At 41.5% G+C, this 15549-nt stretch overlaps 1 protein-coding gene across 14 annotated transcripts in view; it reads right to left on the reverse strand.

Annotated features, from left to right (window-relative positions):
* The window catches only part of CDK5RAP2 (CDK5 regulatory subunit associated protein 2), a 185154-nt gene that overhangs the window by 157713 nt on the left and 11892 nt on the right, over nucleotides 1-15549 (reverse strand). For 9 of the 14 annotated variants that reach the window (XM_057548360.1, XM_057548356.1, XM_057548355.1 and 6 more), the window contains exons 3-4: nucleotides 14496-14563; nucleotides 13891-13947 (exon numbers count right to left, since the gene is read on the reverse strand). In XM_057548360.1, coding sequence (XP_057404343.1) covers nucleotides 13891-13947; nucleotides 14496-14563 — 125 coding nt within the window. The remainder of the gene's footprint in view (nucleotides 1-13890; nucleotides 13948-14495; nucleotides 14564-15549) is intronic. The other 5 variants (XM_057548359.1, XM_057548352.1, XM_057548353.1 and 2 more) reach the window with 1 other exon arrangement.

The raw sequence follows: 15549 nt of genomic DNA on the forward strand, positions 1-15549 counted from the left end.
CTATTTTAAGAAACCGTGAAGAGAGCAAAATAAACCTAAAGCAAAAAGAATGAAGGATATAATAAACATAAGAGCAGAAATCAATGAATGGAAAGGAGAAAAACAATAGAGAAAAGTCAATTTAAAAAGGAGATATGGGGATATATGTATATGTATAGCTGATTCATTTTGTTATAAGCAGAAACTAACACACCACTGCAAAACAATTGTACTCCAATAAAGATGTTTAAAAAAAAAAAAAGATAGCTCTTTTCAAACGATCAATGAAACTGATACCTCTAGCAAGACTGGCAAAAACAAAAACAAAAAGAGAAGACATAAATTACCAATATCAAGGATGAAAGAGGAGTTATCATTACAGATCCCACAGTAATTAAAAGGATAATATGAAAATAATGCATATAAATCTATGCATGTAAATTGGAGAACTTAGATGAGACAACACAATTCCTTCAAAGGTACAAATTATCAAAATTCACCAAAGAAGAAATAAGAGAAACTGAATAGTCCTATAGCTATTTAAAAACTTAAATTTGTAATTAAAAACCTTCGAAAAAAGAAAATTCCAAATCAAGATGATTTCAGTAGCAATTTCCACCAAATACTTAAATTTCTACCAATTTTACACAATCTCTTCCAGAAAATAGAAGATGAGGGAACTTTCCCATTTCATTTTGTTAGGGCAGCGTTACCCTCATAAAATCAGACAAAAATATTACAAGAAAACTACAGACTAAATCCTTCAGGAATGATAGACACAAAATCCTCAACTAAATGTTAACGAGTTGGAAAAGCATATTAACACGTCATGAGTGGGATTTATCCCAGGAATGTAAGGTTACTTCAATATTCCAAAGTCAATCCATGTAATCCACCAAACTAAAAGACTAAAGACGAAAAAAGACATACGATCCCATCAAAAGAGGCAGGAAAAAGCATTTGACACTCAACAGCCTCTCAGGATAAAAATTCAGCAAACTAGGAATTAAAGGAAACTTCCTTCATCTGCTAAAGGACGTCTACAAAAAAACCCACACATCTACAAAAAACATATTTACTTAAAGATGAAGAAATGAATGCTATTCCCCTAACATCAAGAATAAGGAAAGGATATTGGCTCTCACAGTTCCTATTCAACACTGTATTTGAAGTCCCAGACAGTGCAGTAAGGCAAGGGAAGAAAACAAAAGGCATCCAGATTGGAAAGGAAGAAATAAAACCATCTTTATTTGCATATAATGACCATACATATAAAAAATCCCAAGGAATCTACAAAAAAAGCTCCCAGAATTCATTAAGTGAGTTTAGCAAAGTCAACTTGCAGATATCAATCATATTTCAATACACTAGCAATGAACAATCAGAAACTGAAAATTTTTTAAATACCATTTACAATATCTCCAAGAAATGAAATTTTTAAGTATAAATCTAATAAGACATTATATATGCTTAAAAGTACAAAATGCTGATGAAATCAAGAACCTAAGTAAGTGAGGAGACTTACTTACCAAATTCATGGATTGGAAATCTCAATATAATAAAGTCAATTCTCTCCAAACTGATCTATAGATCTAACACAATCCCAATCAAAATCCCTACAAGAGTTCTTATAGATAAAGACATGCTGATTATGAAATTTTTTTGGAACAGTAAAAGAGCTAGGTGAGTGAAAACAATTTTGAAAAAGAATCCAATGAAATAGAATACAGAAATAGACCCATACAACTATGGCCAATTGATTTTTGACAAAGGTGCAAAGACAATTCAATGGAGAAAGGATAGTGTTTTCATTTTCAACACATGACACTGGAACAGTCAAACATCTATTTACAAAAAAATGAACCCTGATCTATCATACCTTAAACAAGCATTAACTCAAATTCGATCATAGATCTAAATGTAAAACGTAAAATTGTATCTTTTAGAAGAACACACAGGGAAAAATCTTTGGGACCTACAGCAAGGCAGAGTTCTTAGCTATAACATGATCCATAAAAAACTTTTTTTAAATCAATAAACTGAGCTTCATCAAAATTTAAAACGTTTGCTTTGGAAGGCACAGTGTTAAGAGAATGAAAAGACAAGCTACACACTGAGAGAAAACATTTGCAAATCACAAATCCAAGACAGGAACTGCATCTAGAATACATAAATAACTCCCAAGATGTAATTGTTAGAAAACAACTCAAATTAAAAAAAAACAAAAAACAAAAAACAGGCAAAAGATTTGAAAAGAAACTTCACAGGAGAAGATATACAGATGACAAATAAGCACAAGAAAAGATCTTTAACATCTTCAGCCATTAGGAAAAAGCAAATTAAAACTACAATGAGATACCACTACACAGCTATTAGAATGATTAAAAAAATTTTTTTTAATTGACAATACCAAATGCTGATAAAGATGTGGAACAAACAGAATTCTCATACTTTGCTGATGGGAATGCAAAATGGCACAATCACTCTGGATGACAGTTTGGCGGTTTCTTACCAAAAAACAAACTACACTTACCATATGACTCAGCAATTCCAGTCCTAGGTATTTTCCCTAGAGAAACAAAAACCTATGTCCACAAAAAAAAACATGTACAGGAATGTTTACTGCAGCTTTATTAATAACCACCAAAACATGGAAAGAACCTGAATGTTCTTCAAAGGGTGAAGGAATAAAGTGTACATCCATATGATGGAAAAATATTCAACTACTGTGATACACGACAACATGAATGAATTTCAAAGATATTACGGTGAGGAAAAGAAGCTAGCTAGCCTCAAAAGATTACATACTGTATGCTTCCATTTATATCATATCGGGAAAAAGCAAAATTATAGGGACTGAGAACAGAGGATTAGCTGCCAGAGGTCTGGGGTGAAGAGTCTGACCACAAAGAGGCAACACATGGGCATTTTTTGGCATTACGGAACATTCTGATTGTGGCTGACAGTCACATGAGCCTAGAACTGTATACACATATACCAAAAAAATTAAAAATAAATATATATATATTTTTTCGATTATGACAAAAGTTACAAGGGACTATACAAATGTCAAAACTCAGCCAACACTTAAAACTGGTGAGTTTCATTTCATGTAAATTATATCTTAATAAAGTTGGTTTTAAAATAAGTAAAATAAAATATAGCAAAATATTAATAGCCATACTTGAATGCTAATACATCACCATAAATATACATTCATCGGCATTTTTCTTCAGCATTTTTAAAAATAATTGGTAATAGTATATAATACTCTTTCTAATAAACTCTTTAATACTTTTATGACTGATAAAAGAAAGTGATTAACATACTCTACATTAAGTATATTTCAAACTTTCTGCCCCTGGCCCCTTGTTAACACTTAAGGCTTCAATTTTGTGGCTAAGAAGAACAGTGCAAGAAACAATTGGTAGGTTCATTAAAGCCTCCTTTTAAATGTTTTAAGGAAACAGCACATAAAACATTCATTCAAACAAAAAAGTCTACCCCACCAGATGCTTCCTATAAAGAGAAACCTTATTCTATTACTCGGCTACCAATAAATTATTTATGGAGTGGGCTTAGAATGCCCACATTGTGCGCACTGCTAGAATTCTTAGCAACACTTGAAAGAATATTTGTCCTATTTATAGGTAAAGAAGTTTTTGTTGATTTTTTTTAATGAGAGGAAGGTAAATAAGCCTTCAGAAGGTCACTGCAAATGCCAGACAAGCCCAAATGAATACAATGAAATACAGGCACCATCTTTTCTGCAACAATGCCAGTCTCATTCTCTGCTTAATACCACTGCCCTCACGAAGTTTTCTCTGACTACCCCATCAGGCTGTACTGGGGTCCTTCTAAATGTTTCCACACACCCTCTAATTTCTTTATCATGGCAACTATCACACTGCATTGTACCAGTTGGGTTATTTGCCTTTCTACCCAATACATCTCTAAGAGATGGGGAACCATATCTTTGTACGTATTCTAGTCTAAAACATAAGAGATGGTCGCTAAATACCCAATGGCCGGATGGACGGACACACTTAAGAATTTCTTGAAGGCAAAGTGATGCAAGGAGAGACCCATAGGCTTCAGAGTCAGACAAATCTGGTTAACATCACTCCATTGCTTTTTTTCTATCACTCTTGGAACAAAGCTTCCTGCCGTGGCCCCAGGGTTGTGTGATCTGGCTCCGCTATCGGCCTCGGGTAGAGCCCTCACCCTCACCGCAATGCTCCAGCCTCCCTGGCCTCCTTCCGGTCCTCACATAAGCCACCCTGTCTGCCTGCACAGCTCCTCCTGCAGCACTTCCTGGGGTGGCTCAGTCTCAGCCTTTCCATCTCAGCTCAAATGTCAGCACCTCAGAGACGCCCTCCCTAGCCACCTGCTCTAAAGCAGACCTGTCTCCACCACCTCCACCAAGTTACTCTCTAACACAGACCTATTATTTTCTTGCTAGAGGTTGTCACAATCTGTATTCATATTATTTATTTACACGTGTGTTATTTACTATCATGCTTGTCATATGAATATAATCCACTTCTAGAGGGCAGGGACCTTATTATCTATCTGCTCATGGCTATTTCCCCTGAGGTTTTAGCACAGTGTCTGGAAAACAGCAGACATTTGCTGAATTTGTTGACATTTGTTGACATTCAACATTTGTTGAATGAATGAATAAATTAATGAATGAATACAGTCCTGACTACCTTACTAGCCGTATGACCTTAGTCAAGTTCATTTTTCTGTGTGCCTCAGTTCCTTTATCTATAAAAATGGGATTATAATAATGGCTATTTCAGAGAGCTATTATAAGGATTAAAGGAAATTAACTGGGATGTTTAGTATTGTGCCTGGCACAGCATAAGAACTTAAAACGTTAATATTCTTTTCATTTGTACTTTTCATCTGTACTTGAAACAAGTTCAAGAAATGGAAAAAAAAAAATTGAGTGGAAACACTGGAAACAGCTTACCATGCAGCAGTAATAAATACCTCAAAATATAAACCCCACCAAATATGACAGAAACTCAATGCTCAGAAGTAAGCTAGGGACTTCCCTGGTGGCGCAGTGGTTAAGAATCTGCCTGCCAATGCAGGGGACACGGGTTCGAGCCCTGGTCCAGGAAGATCCCACATGCCACGGAGCAACTAAGTCCGTGCGCCACAACTACTGAGCCTGCGCTCTAGAGCCCGTGAGCCACAACTACTGAGCCCATGTGCCACAACTACTGAAGCCCGCGCGCCTAGAGCCCATGCTCCACAACAAGAGAAGCCACCGCAATGAGAAGCCTGTGCCCCGCAGCGAAGAGTAGCCCCCGCTCGCCACAACTAGAGAAAGCCTGCGGGCAGCAACGAAGACCCAACGCAGCCAAAAATAAATAAATAAATAAAATAATAAATTAAAAAAATAAAAATAGTACTTTAAAAAAAAAAAAAAAAGTAAGCTGACACAAGGCTGTACCTGCCACATTCCGGCGCCTGAGACTCAAGTGTGACTGTGGAGCTGCAACATCTGAAATGGGAACCATCCCAACCTGATCATGGGGTGGAGCTTTCAGAAGCTGCAACAGCCGCAGCTCAGCGGCGGGACAGACCCAGAAGGAGCTACTAGTTGGTCATTATGGCTTCCTCCCATTCCCACTCCCACCCCCACCCCCATCAAAAGCCTTCCTAGCCTACAGCACATCAAAAAAGGGAAGAAAAACAAAAGCCAACAACATAAAAAAGAATCAGGGCAACTCCAACCAACTGAACTCTCAGCAAGGTGCCTAACTCTGGCAATCAGTTTCAATGGCTTGCAAGAGCCTGGGCCTCCAAAGCTGAAGCTCACCCACCAGATCACCTTTCAATTCAAGGCACAAGGAATAAGAGCAAGGGCCCTGGGGTCAGCGGAATAGGAAACGGATGAACTCCCAGTGCTGTCACTTGTGAGGTGCGTAACCTCGGGAAAACTATTTAACACCTTTGAGTCACTGTTGGCTCATCTATAAAATGAGGATAAAAATCAATTACCTCACAGGAGTGTTGTGACAACTAATGAGCTAAAGTACCTGGCAGAGCCTGGCACTGAGCAAGCAGAAAACACAGGACAGCTTTCAAAAGGAATCCATTTCTCACTCAAGCCCTCAATACGCAGATCTTCGGGCCACTGTCAATTTTTTATCCTCTTTGAAAGTCCAAAAACTCTTAGACCATTCACCTAGACAACACAAAAACCATGAAATCTTGCTGCCCAGAGTTCATCTCCGGCAAACAGTACCACATGTAAGACAATTCTGCCAGCAGCAACTAAGTGAGGTTAATACAATGAGGAAGACACTTTGGAATTAGTTTCTGATTCCAGTACTCTCCCGGTGTCCTCAAATCATCCAGAAAACTGTTACTAGGCAAACATCTATTTATTAACAAACAATACTGTAGCAATAACAGAATTTTAAAACTGAACCCCAAATAACACTTGGAATACAACTATCTTACGAAAGCAACTCTATTTATATTCTTTTCAGCCTTTGCTCATGAATACACATTTTTTTGTAAAATTATAACATAAGTGAATTTGTATAATCCATTGCTTTCCCCTAACATATCTTAAATATTTTCATGTTGCTGCATAATTCACATAATTATCACTTAAATTGACTGCACTAAATTCCACTGAATTGATTCACAGTCAATTACTTAACCCTTTCTCTACTGAGCATTTATGGGTCCAGTGTGCTCTAGGAGAAAGCCTACAGGCTTTACAACCAGAAAGACCAGGTTTGAATTTTGCCTTCTTTTTTTAAATGTTTTATTTTACTTATTTATTTATTTAGCTGCACCGGGTCTTAGTTGGGGGCATGTGGGATCTAGTTCCCTGATCAGGGATCGAACCTGGGCCCCCTGCACTGGAAGCATGGAGTCTTAACCACTGAACCACCAGGAAGCCCCAATTTTGCCTTCTTTTTGTTTCTCAATCACGCTAAACTCATGGGCAAGTCATTTAATCTCTCCAACCTCCACTTCCTCACCTGTGAAATACCTTCATCACAAGCTTGTTGCAATAAGCCAAAGAGATAACAAACGTAAAATATAATTCCCTTGTTCCCAATTTTTCCCAATTACATACAATGTGGCAACAAACACCGTCATGCCCAGAGCTTTTTTCCTTCCACTGGGTTGTTTCCTCAGGACAAATTTCCCCGAAATGGATTATCGGGCTCAAAAGTTATATTATTTGTATGACCATCAAAATCTCTTTTCAAATGGCCTTCAAACACTCTATGACATAAATCACAGCAAGATCCTTTTTGACCCAGCTCCTAGAGAAATGGAAATAAAAACACAGATAAACAAATGGGACCTAATGAAACTTAAAAGCTTTTGCACAGCAAAGGAAACCATAAACAAGACCAAAAGACAACCCTCAGAATGGGAGAAAATATTTGCAAATGAAGCAACTGACAAAGGATTAATCTCCAAGATTTACAAGCAGCTCATGCAGCTCAATATCAAAAAAACAAACAACCCAATCCAAAAATGGGCAGAAGACCTAAATAGACATTTCTCCAAAGAAGATATACAAATGGCCAACAGACAAATGAAAGAATGCTCAACATCATTAATCATTAGAGAAATGCAAATCAAAACTACAATGAGATATCATCTCACACCGGTCAGAATGGCCATCATCAAAAAATCTAGAAACAATAAATGCTGGAGAGGGTGTGGAGAAAAGGGAACTCTCTTGCACTGTTGGTGGGAATGTAAATTGATACAGCCACTATGGAGAACAGTATGGAGGTTCCTTAAAAAACTAAAAATAGAACTACCATACGACCCAGCAATCCCACTACTGGGCATATACCCTGAGAAAACCATAATTCAAAAAGAGTCATGTACCACAATGTTCATTGCAGCTCTATTTACAATAGCCAGGACATGGAAGCAACCTACGTGTCCATCATCGGATGAATGGATAAAGAAGATGTGGCACATATATATGATGGAATATTACTCAGCCATAAAAAGAAACGAAATTGAGTTATTTGTAGTGAGGTGGATGGACCTAGAGTCTGTCACACAGAGTGAAGTAAGTCAGAAAGAGAAAAACAAATACAGTATGCTAACACATATATATGGAATCTAAGAAAAAAAAAAGGTCATGAAGAACCTAGTGGCAAGACGGGAATAAAGACACAGACCTACTAAAGAATGGACTTGAGGATATGGGGAGGGGGAGGGGTGAGACGTGACAGGGTGAGAGTGTGTCATGGACATATATACACTACCAAATGTAAAATAGCTAGCTAGTGGGAAGCAGCCGCATAGCACAGGGAGATCAACTCGGTGCTTTGTGACCACCTAGAGGGGTGGGATAGGGAGGGTGGGAGGGAGGGAGATGCAAGAGGGAAGAGATATGGGAACATATGTATATGTATAACTGATTCACTTTGTTATAAAGCAGAAACTAACGCACCACTGTAAAGCAATTATACTTCAATAAAGATGTTTAAAAAAAAAAAAAAGATTGTAAAGATTTCCTGTTATTGTGTAATGCTTAAGTTGTATGTCACCGTTTGAAATTTTTAAAACCTATAGTAGCTTGCTTAAAATTACGAAAGAGAAAAAAGCGTTCACATAAAAATAATTTTAAAATAGTGGATTTTGAGCATTATGCCATTTTAGAAAACAGCAATAAAATTGCAACATCATTTTTGGATCACATTTATAGACAAAATTCATCACTTTGGATCATTTCCACAAATCTTTTAAATTGTTACTTGTAAAAAGTAACAAATAAAAGTTGAGTTTTGCTTCATAAAAAAAAAAAAAAAAGAAAAGAAAAGATTGTAAAAATTTACACTGCCCAACCCGCCATCTGGCCAGGTCTTTGGAGGGCGTGGCTGGGACGTGCAGAGGTCCGAGAACTCAGAGCATTCGATCCGGCACGCAGGAGGCCACCCTACCACACAAGTGAACCTCTGCACGGGGCACAGACATCCCACAGCCAGAAGCCCAACTTGATTCCCAAGACCCCTGGCACTGACAGCCCCCATCTCCTGCAGAGCCAGCACCCCAGGGTGGCGGCGACACCCACTCTGCCAGGTCCAGACTCGGCCTCAACCACGCCCACTGGCCTGCACCCCACGCGATTCTTGCTCTCCTGCCTGGTTCTAAAGGCGTCCCTGTTCTCCTTCTCGGCCTCCCCTTGCCCTCACCACTGCCTGCTCTCGTAAGACTGGGGCGTCTGCGTGCTCCCTCCCTCCTGCCACACTGCTCCAGCCACTTGATTCACAAGAACATAGCAGCCACCCGCATCTGCTTAAGACCCGGGACACCAGGCACTGTCCTGGCATACCTTACTTCATCCTCACCACGGCCCTAGGAGTTAAATATTACTTTTCCCATTTCACAGATAAGGCAACCAAAATTTACAGCTTTAGTATCCTATACAAGGTCACACATTCATTTTATCAACAAGGATTTATTAAGTGACTACCATCTTGTTCAGCTGGGTGCTGAGCACTAGGGACGAAGTAGAGGAGACATGTGTTAAGCAACCACACCAATAAAATACACAGTTACAAAGAGTCATAAGACTCATGGTGGAAAAGACTGGGTCCCGAGGGCTTGCTGGGTCCCTAGTGAGCTGGGGAAGGGAGTTCGGGACGGCCTCTCTAACAAGGCCACATTAAGGCTGAGACATGAAGGTCAAGGGGCCTGCCACTCGGGAGGAGGAGAAAGGGCAGTCCCAGCAGAGGGAGGAGCACGTGTGAAGGCCCAACTGCGCAGCTAAGAGCAGCCTGCGTGCTGGAGCACAAAGCGCACCGCCGAAGACACAGGGCAGGGTGTCGGGGACCGTGGCAAGAAGTTAGGGATTTCATTCCAAAGTCAAAGGAACATCACAGAAGGATCAGCCGAAACTGACAACTGATGGGGCAGAACCAAGGGAGCTGGCTGTAATAGACTCCTCAGATCAGAGGGGACACCAGCAGGTACTGAGTACCCACTGTGTGCCAGGCATCACGCTAGGCGCTTTCCACACCAGAACTCATATAACCCTCATGACAATTCTGAATGAAAGACCGTATCAGCCCCCAGGTCAGTTAGTGACAGGGCCAAGACCTAAAACCCAGTTCTGGTCATTTCCAAGTACGTGTCGTGTCCTCGTACCACCGTGCTTCTGAAGCTTCAAGGGCCGTACAAACCGGGCGGGGGTGGAGGGTGAGGGGGCTATTCTCTGGTAGTAAGTAACTCACCCCATGGAGGTTACAGAGCAAATCTGAAGATGCAAACCTCCTGGCCATACCACAGATAAAACATTAAACTTGACCAACTGCCTCCGCTCAGACCAAGACTTTTCAACAAAAAGGAATAAGGGCCTTGATACAAGAACACCAGCACCTCGGGGTAGGTGGATTTGAAACAAGAGAAGCAGAGTCTATCCTAAGGAAATAACCACATAACTGTACAAAGACACATGCACCAGGATATTCACCACAGCTTTGTTTATAATAGTGAAGAATTAGAAACAATCTGAACGTCGCACAGGAAGAGATTACGTAAATTATGGTTCAATCCATCCCTTTTAAAATAAGTCTTTATGAACTTAAGACAGTCATTAAATAATACTAGCCACTTGTATCAACAGAGGTGGAAAGCTACACGTGTCACTCTCTGTCACAGTAAAAGCCAGAATTAAACTCTTCTACATACGGATAAAGATAGCTACCCAGACTGGACACACTGAACCAGATTCTGGGTCTCCCCACTCACTCAAAACATTTTGAAAGAAAGGGAGAGAAAGACAGAGAGAGAGAAACTGTAGTCTCTGAAACAGATCACACCAGATAAGCACAGTCCTTTACAAAACACATCTCAGCCAAGCCTCCTCTGGTCCGGGGAGCTCCCCACTATGTTATCATCTAGAAAGGACCAACAAGACAGGCTCCCACTGAAGACCAAACTGATAACTAATTTGCCAAACTCCTGCTATAAGGCCTGCTGTGCAGGTGATTACACCTCAGCTGATGAGGGCACTAGACAATGGATTGATCACCAGTTTAAAGATCCACAAGAAGGCGTGCGGCTTTTACATGTCAGAAGAGGACTCAGAGTGTAACAGAAAGACCTCCTGTGCCAGAGGCCTGGGTTCAGAACCCAAAGAAGTCCCTCTGCCTCTCTGGGCTTGAGTCCCCGTGTGTCAGATGCCGGCAGACTTTCTTCCCAACACCTCCGGACCCGTCCCCTTCTCAGGCATCATCCCTCCCCCACACCACCACTCACTGCAGTCTTTCAACCGATCACAGCGCCACCAGCCTCGCTCCCTCCTCTGTCCATCTAGTCACCAGCCTGGCTGATCTTCTGAAGCATGATTCCGGTCACTTCCCTCCCCAGATTAAAATCCACCACCGGCTCCCCTTCATCTTCAGGACGAAACTAAAAAGAAGCAGTGTAGCATACAGGAGCCTGCAGAATCTGACCCCTGCCTGCTTCAATGGCCTCACTTCTCTCCGGCCCTCCATCCCACCGCCTCCTTCCAGCCAAAGGGAACTTAGATTCCCAACCTCCTCACACCCTGTCATGCCTCTCTCTACGTCGTCACATGGGAGTCCTTGTGCCCGGGGTGCTCTCCCAGTCCTCTCACCTTGGCTAACCCTAATCCCTCCTTGTCCTGATGACCCTCCTCCAGGGAGGCTGCCCTAAGTCCCCTGGGCCAGGCTCGGGGCCCCTGCTCTGTGCCCCAGAGCACCCTGTACTTAACCCCTATCACTGCACTATTTTCCTATCCATCTCCCTAACTAGACTGCGAGCCTCTTGACAGGGAGACTTACAGGGTCTTAATTTACTGCAAATTCCCTAGCCCCTGGCACAGCCTGGCACAGGACGTGTATTTGAAAATAGTCACTGATGGATGGATGAACTCTAAGCAAAACCAGGAGGCCCGTATTTTGCTAGACTCTTGCTAATAGACTCTGATGTTCAGATATCTGTCATCTAAGACAAGAATAAAAGAAATCATGAGTTTCCCCTTTAAATCAGAAGTATTCTAGCCCCCTCTTTAATATGCACGCGGACTTTAAAATTAGCATCAGGAGGCATCCTTGGTGGCGCAGTGGTTGAGAATCTGCCTGCCAATGCAGGGGACACGGGTTCGAGCCCTGGTCTGGGAGGATCCCACATGCCGCGGAGCAACTAGGCCCGTGAGCCACAACTACTGAGCCTGCGCGTCTGGAGCTTGTGCTCCGCAACAAGAGAGGCCGCGACGGTGAGAGGCCCGCGCACCGCGATGAAGAGTGGCCCCTGCTCGCCACAACTAGAGAAAGCCCTCGCACAGAAACGAAGACCCAACACAGCCAAAAATAAATAAATAAATAAATAAATAAAATTTAAAATTAGCATCAGATGCCAAGAGCATTTCCTACAAGCATCCCAACACAGAGATCATGCATTTAGTAGCTCAGGCCAGATGAAAATTTTCAGGGTTTTATAAAGACCTGAAAGCGAGACACTGAGAACAGTGTGGTCATTTCAATTTCAACTGCAGAATTTGCTCTTGAAAATGCTACAAAATAAAATATCAATGCCATAAAAAACCTAACAGCAGCCGAAGGACCACAGTCATGAAGAAAAAACATGAATCCTAAAACATACTGGCAGAGAAGGCTCTCCCTCACCTTTAAGAAAATCAGTATTTGGGTCATCAAGGACACATCTGAGCAAGGGAAACGTGAATCACATGGCAGAGTAGACAAAAATAACAACAATAAATAGAACAGTAAGAAGGAGAAATAGGTAACACACAGAATGAACTCTGTGCTAGGCATATGTGTTTCACATATATTTACTCATTAATCCACACAACAGCCCTATGAAGTAGGAACTAGTAACATGTCCATGTTAAAGACAAAGGAAGTACAGAGAGGTTAAGTGACTGGCCTGAGGTCACCCAGCAGAAGTGGATGAGCAGGCAGTCTGGCTCCAGAGGCCGTGGTCCTCAGGCAGCACAGGCTGCCTCTGAAAACAGCTTTGCCATGTCGCATCCCTCAGCCTCTGTTTCTGCTACATATAATAAAGAGGGCTGGATTCAATTCAGAGATTTCTCCCAGTTCAAAAGGCAGACAACAAAATGTGAAGCCAAAATTCTAAGATTCTGTTAAATTTTTCCATCTAGAAATAAAAATCAAAATTGTGCCCTTCAAAACTTAAATAACTCTGTATCTTGCAGAGCTGCTTCAATATTAAAGTCATATATATGAAGAGCTTAATGCTTCAAGTTCCCAGCTCAGAGCAAGAGCTCAATAAACAGTAGCTATTACTACTCTTATGATAAAACAGGAACAACCATTTAATAGTAGAGTACATTTTAATTACACATGATGTGGAATAATCAAATATCATCTGTTTCAGGCCCCAGGCCCCACAGCATAGATCCGGGTTGTACAGTTGAAATTGTAACAACTCAAAGCTCAGAAATTACTTGTTTCCATTAGAGATCTGACAAGTCATTTCTTCAATTGGTCACTAGTGGTTTGCAGATAACTATTAGCAGTAATGAGTATTCTAAATTAAATCCAGAGACAGTACCACTCTGTTCAGGAAAGACAACTGGAGAGAGAGAAACATGATGGTGGTATGTCCTTCCCTCTGTGTCCTCCATCTTCTCTCTGATAAATATCTCCCGTGTCTTGCATAGTATGGATTTCATTTGGTTACAAATGAAGAAGAGTCTAGATCTTCCCATGACAAATGAGAGCGCTGAGCAGGTAACTTGTTAAGGAGAAATGGAATTGGGAAAATAACCTTCTTTTCCTGTTACTTGACAACAAACCCCGTCCACTAACAAATGAAACACACGATGCTGGAAGACAGTAAGCACTGAAGCCAAATCCATCACTGAGCAATCCATTCTTAGACAATTACCACACAGCAGTGGGAACAGGCCGCTCTGGTTTCATTCCACAGCAACAAAGATGCAGCCTGCAAAATGCAAGGAGGCCACACAGTGCAGCAAAAAGAATAACGGCTTTGGAGTCATTAAAAACCTGGATTCAAACCCCAGCTCTGTCACTCAAGTATGATGTGACCGTAAGCGAGTCTCCCCTAGTCTTAAGATTCTTTACCTGTAAAATGGGGATAATACAAAATACCTCAGTCACAGCGAGGATTCAATGGGGACCATAAATAACACGACTTACATCACAGGAAAGCCCTTAATACATGTTAGTGCCTCTCAGCTGTGCTACATGGTGACATCCTCTCGTTTGGGACACCAGAAATACACCAAACTCCCCAAGGCTGGAAACCACTGATCCTGTTGGAACCCGTAACTGGCCTGTGTGCAAAGGGCCGTCTGTGTAGGAATGTGAGGGTCACCCAGAGAGCGCCCACGAGCTCTGGCATTCCGCCTAACCCTGGCCTTATCCAGTTTGGATGCTTCTTAAGAAATACCGCTCCCTCCTGGGTCTGGCTGGACAGTGGCTGCAGACGTGATTTGTGAGGGATGGTAATTTGGTATCTCCACTTACGTTTTCAAAGTCCTTCATGTTCCGGGCTCTGGTGGGAGACACCGTTTCTTCCGACACACGTGGGAGCACTATAAAAAGGGAAAACAGACACAGGAAAACGTCACAGTATGCAAACTGCCCAGCATCCCGACTAGAGAAGAAAAAAAAAAAATGACTAGCTTCCACAATATATTCTGTCTTGTGATTTGAGTCTACAGTGAGAATTTGAAGCCATTATACTTCAAATATTTACGAATTACTTGAACTAGCCCCAGTGTAACAATGTAAATGTCAGAAGATGAACCCAAAGAATGCATGGGGCAAACAAAGCAGAACTGCCCCGCTATGTACTTCCTTACTGCTTGTCATAAAATTATTTTGCTGAACAGGATATCATCTTCACATGTCAGCAATTAAAACAAACCATATCTGACTGACTTGACAGCAGGGGTTGGCAAACTTTTTCTTAAAATGCCAGACAATAAATATTTTAGGCTTTGCAGGCCCTACACAAAGCCTCAAATCTGCCACAACCACTCAACACAAAAATAGCCAAGGACAATTCAAAAACAAAGAAGCTGTGATCCAATAAAAGTTTATTTTCAAAAGCAGGCAGTGGGTCAGAAACTGCCAATCCCTGCTTCAGAGTGATTCAAGACTTTGCCAGTACCCAAATCTTTCCACAGCTTCTTTAATTCAACAAACATTTATTACACCCCTCCTCTGCGCCAAGCACCACGCGAGGTGCTGGGGAAGCAACGGTGAGAGAGACATTGAGCCTGCACCCAAGAGGATCCCGATCCCGTGGGCAAGACGGAGATGTAAGCAAACTGTTCCACGCTGCACAAGTGCGTGGCGCTTTTCAGGTGTTGAGGAAATGTGTGCTGAGTGAATGAATGAATTCACTCTTCCCACAAGAATGCACTGAGGGCCTACTCTCTGCTTGGCACCATTCTAGAAACAAAACAAACAGAAGAGGCTGACACTCTAGAAAGAGGAGACAGACGATAAACAAAACAATAGGTAATTACAGAGTACGTTCAAAGGTGATAAATGCTACAGAGAAAAATACAGT

The sequence above is a fragment of the Balaenoptera acutorostrata genome, chromosome 6, assembly GCF_949987535.1.
Source record: "Balaenoptera acutorostrata chromosome 6, mBalAcu1.1, whole genome shotgun sequence".
Classification (NCBI taxonomy): domain Eukaryota; kingdom Metazoa; phylum Chordata; class Mammalia; order Artiodactyla; family Balaenopteridae; genus Balaenoptera; species Balaenoptera acutorostrata.